At 37.6% G+C, this 6,077-nt stretch overlaps 1 protein-coding gene across 1 annotated transcript; it reads right to left on the bottom strand.

The window, feature by feature from the left end:
• Positions 1-495: 495 nt before the first annotated feature.
• On the bottom strand, positions 496-2,315 carry LOC147865181 (uncharacterized). The gene has a single exon (XM_087317946.1). The coding sequence runs from the start codon at positions 2,102-2,104 to the stop codon at positions 887-889; it is 1,218 nt and encodes a 405-aa protein (XP_087174072.1). The 5' UTR covers positions 2,105-2,315; the 3' UTR covers positions 496-886.
• Positions 2,316-6,077: the final 3,762 nt, after the last annotated feature.

The following is a 6,077-nucleotide window of genomic DNA, read 5'->3' as shown; positions in this document are numbered from 1 at the left end:
AATATTAGATACATCATTGAAGAAGAGGCCAAATCTATGAGCAAGAAGCCTATATTTGATGCAAAGATTCTAGTCTTTTCCTAACAAAATTTATAATAATACGTGGGGACATGTCACATGACACCACGACTTCACAAAGAAAGGTGTCCTATTGCTCACAATATCACACATTCCGATGGAACAACTTTCAAATGTGAAAAAAGGGAATCAATGTGACATAGAAAGTCAAATCCACTTTGGCATGTAGTACAACGCATCCTTCTAAACTCTTAAATATCTCTAACTTTCCACCTCAATGCATGGTTGAAGCTTAAATGATTGACTTGAATTGCTAAACACTTTTTGTGAAGTATTAAACACTCTTTTCGTGGCCCTCCTAGACTCCAGTGGTCAAGCCACCTATAGCTTGTTACCTCATAAAACTAAAGTTACACATGATTTTAGCGTTGATGATTTATATTGCATGAAAGAGTGGCATCCGAGTTTTAAATTAAATGATTGAAAATCTAAGAACTACTTACACTTTTGTCCATTTTGGATTGCAATATATGTATTTACATAGTTTCTTTGGGCATCCATATGACATAGCCATAGAGACATAAACCAACCAACTAGCCATTGAAACATCAAGGGCATAGCAAATGCGGACTACTAAAGAGCCTAGACAATGGCCATCCCGACGACAAGGCCAACAATCCCAAATGGTGGGCATTTGGCTATTATTAAAGAAGTGAGGCAATAATGTCCTGGCCCTGGGCCCTCCCCGTATAAACTCAAAGTTGTCCCATTTAACCATAGTCATGAAGACTTGATTGATGTAAGTCAATGGATCAATCAATGATGATGATGCTGATGATGATGAACAGGAATTTGAGGCTCCTCCTTTTCAAAGAGCGATCACCACGACCGTTGATGATGCCGCTTGATCCGAGGGCCACATTTGATCTTGACTTTGTTCTTTAACTCTTGCTGCTTCTCCTTTTACTTGGGCTTGGGCTTCTTGAAGGTGATCATGATGATTATCATAATAATCTCCACTGCTACTACCACAAGTATTAGTAGATGGAACAACCCTACTACTTCTTCCTACTCTCTCCATACTAAGAAGCCTCTTCATCGACATTCGAAAACTTGACGACTTTTCCGGTATCCGTTGAGAAGATGAAAATGATGATGAACATCCTTCTCTATCCATTACATGGCTATACAATTCATTGGACATGCTAGGGTTATACCTACAGTCCACATTTGATTCCATCATGTGAAGGTTAATATGGTTGGACATCATTTCCAGGGGTGTGAATGACCTTGTAGATGAGCATGATTCGCCGATCATCCCTCTGTGTTGCCTGGTAAAAGAGCATTCCTCCTCATTACTGCTATTGCTGTTGTTGTTGTGAAGAAACAAAAGAGGTAATGAAGAAGAAGAAGATGCTTCATTGTTATGGTAAGTGACAGGGGTCCTACAAAGAGGGCAAGTAGAATGTGAAATGAACCACATGTCAATGCACTCTATGTGGAAGCTATGGTGACAAGAAGGAAGAAACCTCCCTTTCTCATATGCTTCAAACTCACATAAACAAACTGCACATTCAAGCACCCCATAGCTCCTCTCCTCTTCTTCATCATTACCACTATCATCCCCATCTTGTGGTTGTTGGGATAATGCATAGTTCTCTTTAATTACATTATTAGGCTTAGCAAGACAGGATTGACTTGTTCCTTTGTAAGAGAAGATGGGGAGAGACTCAATGACACCCTTGTCCAAACCATTGGTGTTGTAGTAGTTGCCATTCATACTATGACGAGGTCGGTCGTAATGATGTAATTCCATGTTCATCGTGTTCCATGGATCCCTGTCGTTCCGTGGCCGAGTACTTGTATCGATGATTCGGTTATGGGTTCGATCGGGGAGGAAAGGAGTATGTCTCCAAAACCATTTCGCGTACACATGGAGACTCGCCACGAATGCGATAGCAATTATTAGGATCACTACTACTGAAGCCATGATCTTGCTATTTAATGTGTATTGCATAGAAGTGTCTGCATAAGGAAGAGGAGGTGAAGTAGTATTAGTGAGAGGTTGGATAGAAGAAGTTGTCATCTCTCTCTCTCTCTCTCTCTCTCTCTCTCTCTCTTGTGTCTGTCATATGTTCTTGCATATGTACAAGTTATGTAGGCCTTCCAAAACTTTGAGCCATTTTTTGCTAGTAAAAGAGGCAAGAAAGCAACACAAATTGTAGTTTGTTTATTGCTAATGCCATGATGACCTAAACTATAAGAAATTGTCAAGGTAAGCAACATGGAAAACAAAAATGATTAATATAATAAGAATATATATTACTTTGGAGAGAGACAATATTATAATAGTTGTAATCGGTTCATGTACTTATTATTAGCATGGCCTCTCTAAGAGGTAGGCGTCTCCAACCTCAAAGTCTATTTGTATGAAGAAGCCTAGTTTGAGACACTTACTATAAGACTAGGTAATCACTAGGCATGAAGGGTAACTACAAGTAAGACCAAAGGTGAGGTGTGTATTGAATGTCAAATGGATCGCATAAAGAGTGGATGTAGAATGGCAACAATTTATGCATTGTCTCTTTTCGTGCACACACACACACACATCCAAACCGCGCAACTACACCTTAAATTTTGTATACAATAAAGGTGTAAATGAAAAGTTTGACAATGAGATAGAATGACCTTTATAGGAACTCTTGCTCTAAAAGACAAGCAAGATACGAAAAAAGAACTATAAGGAATCTTCTATACTAGAAACTAATATTGTGAGTTTGTAGAACAAGTCAAATTCAATATCTTAAGTTTGCAATTTTGAAGTCACTTTGAGGGCATCTACAACAACTTGGTCATGTTAATAAAGTTTCTGGAAGTATTATTGGTAAAACACGACATGTCGGTAAACCATGTTGTGAGACACGTGGAATCACTCTTTGTAGATCTAATCCAAGTTTTGCAAACCAAGTAAACATTGTTATTGGAAAATAAACAATTTCTTTTCACTAAGAGTTGTATCTTTGGCTACAAGTTTTCATATATTCAAGAATGGTTTCTGAAGTTTGTGACTTCTTAGATCCTATATATATTATTGTATTGTTATTTTATTGCATTGCATCTTTCACCATGACTCAAATTTACATTCTTCAAGTGAGCATGCATGATATTAAAAGTCCCAATCACATGTTCACTCCGCACGAAACATTAGAAAGTCAATTGATAAAGCTCACATGCAAAAGAAAATATTATTAGAGATATTGACTTCGTGATTTTGTGCTCACACACCTTCTCTCAACATTTAGAGGTTCATTGCGCTAATCAAGCTACAACATTTTTGTTTCTCTCTCTTTGTAGCCTTTGGAGAACGTTAAAATATCGTTGTCCTTGTTTTGGAATAAATAAATAAATCATTGTCCTCTCTCCACAGACACTACTTGAAAAAATTTCAATGTCGTCGATAGGTCATATTTGATTTTTAAAGACAATGTTTGTTTTGTTCACACTACTGTTTTGATTCATTTTCATTTTCACCATTAAACAAAAAAATCCATCTTTCTAGACACCCCTAACCTACATACGTTGACAATGGAACACTATGTTTGGAGAGATTAGATGTTTTTTTTGTAATGTTTATTCTATTGCATAATGTGAATATTGTGAATAACTAGGCTAAAGAAGTAGATGTTACGGCAATGCAATAGGTAGGGGGGTGCTAATGTGTTCTCATTTGGGTTTGACATTATAAAGATATTACTTTGAGCACTCTTTTTCTTCTTCTTTTTTTTCCTTCAAAGATTTTCGTCATTAGTATTAAGAAAAACATGTGAATGCTACAGCTTAAGCTTATGTGCCCAAAAGCTTACAATTTTCATGTACAATGATACACGATAATCCTAAGACCAAAGCTAGAACTTTGTAAAAGGTAATTTTTTTATTTTCTTATTCTTTTGCATTCTATCGTGCTTCATTGTTAATCAAGAAAGGGTCCAAGGAAGTTGATAGTTCCATTGAGGCCCTTGAGTTGACTCAACGAATAGGGGTAACTTTTTCCATAAGTGAAGGAGGTTCTTCTTTCTCTTGTTCATAGTCTTTGGTGAACCCTGCCTGTTGTCATACTAGCTACGGACTACTGCCACCAAGTTCTCCCATATCTCACGCAAGACATCTGAGAGACACTGATATGTCGCATCATAACGTCGGTTGCATCGACATTTCCATAATGCCCATAATGCTATTGTAGTCACTGTTTTCCATATCTGGGCAGATTGCACCTGCTTTCGAGGTTGTTGAAAGGGGCTGACCAATATCGATCTTCTATTATGTACCATCATTGCCTCTTGAACATCGCTTGCCTCATACAACATCAAACTGGAATGTAACACTCCCCACATTGTTGATCCCCATGAAAATAAGCAACCAACATTGATTGTTAAAAATAACGAAAGAACTTTATTCCATACTTGTTGAGCCAAGGAACATGACCAAAGGGCAATCTTGGTAGTCTTTTGCGCATCGTAGCAAAAGTCACATTGTTGAAGATTAGGTGTTACATTCCCTTTCAATGAGTGACCAACTGGTAAGGCCATATGCACTAATAGCCATCTGAAGAGAATAAATTTAGTTGGCCCCTTGAATGACCAAAATCCATTTCCAGTAGGTTTTCAAATGCAAAGTTGAGACCCCCCAAGTGGTCCAATGTTTCAGAGCTGCTGGTATCCTTGCATTCCGAGAAAGCAATAGTGCTCTTCCAAGTTTTACTGAGTATGGAAAGAAAGGAACCTTTATGATCTGTTCCTCCAAGGAATGTGACCAAAACCAGCCCCCTGGATCCCATGTTAATCTTGCAACCGGGTCTTTTGCATATAACCACAACATATCACACGTATGAGCAATTGAAGGATAAGGATCAAGCATCCATTTCTTTCCAATTTTAGCAACAACTCTAACTGGTGCACTTCACAAGTGTTGTAGATAACTGCACTCTAAGGTGTAAGGTTGTAATGTATGATTGTCTAGGACCTTAAAGTAAGAAGCGCACCCGTTAGGTGAAACTGCCTTGACAGCCACCAAGGTGACATTTATGAAGCATCCAAACCACATATGTTCCTTCGTGTGTTGAAAGATTGTAGAAAATGAAGAATATGATGCTGATATACTAGCGGTCATTATCTTGGCACCATGAATTGATTGTAATTGTGCAAGACGATCATCTTGTGACATTTGTTGAAAATGATTCCACATTCTTACAGATGCAGCAAGCCCATTATCCAATTTTCCCTAGGCAAGGTGAGTTCTCAAGCCCAACACTTTTCCTGCATTATCTCAAAATAAAGAATTGGCAAGAAGAGGTTGATTAAGTGGATGCAAGATCCCACCTTGGTGTTTGTACATCATTCAGGAATAACCATTTTAAAGAGGGTGACCAAACACCACCCGTCTTAGGACTTAACTACATCAACTGATTTAGAAATATCTCTTTCCAAGATTCTAATCTTGGCAACAATCGTCTAATCACAAACTTAGTCAAAAGGGCTCTTGACTGCATTAAAGGTACATTGAGCACTCTTCTCAATCACATGTATAAGAAAAATCCATTGATACACCAATTCATTTTGAAGATTACAATAATTCTGAGAGTCTTTGCCCTCAAAAATCATACATATCCACCATATCATACGTGATTATTGAGAATAAACACCTCATTTTCAAGTCATTAAAGGGCTCTTGACTGCATTAAAGGTACATTGAGCACTCTTCTCAATCACATGTATAAGAAAAATCCATTGATACACCAATTCATTTTGAAGATTACAATAATTCTAAGAGTCTTTGCCCTCAAAAATCATACATATCCACCATATCATACGTGATTATTGAGAATAAACACCTCATTTTCAAGTCATGATGAGAAGCATTCTAACATGTGGCGCTACAGGAAATCAAATTGGTTCTTATATTTTTAAAATATTAAAATTTGCATGCATTGACGATTGTTTAGGTTCCATATTAGCTTGCATTAAGAAGAGATGGATCGATGGACGGAGAAGGGTGCATGAAAA

This window comes from Azolla caroliniana, unplaced genomic scaffold (assembly GCF_043228905.1).
Source record: "Azolla caroliniana isolate FFs.n. ecotype wild unplaced genomic scaffold, voAzoCaro1.0.p SCAF_4, whole genome shotgun sequence".
Lineage (NCBI taxonomy): Eukaryota > Viridiplantae > Streptophyta > Polypodiopsida > Salviniales > Salviniaceae > Azolla > Azolla caroliniana.
This window is presented reverse-complemented; position numbering and strand designations above follow the sequence as displayed.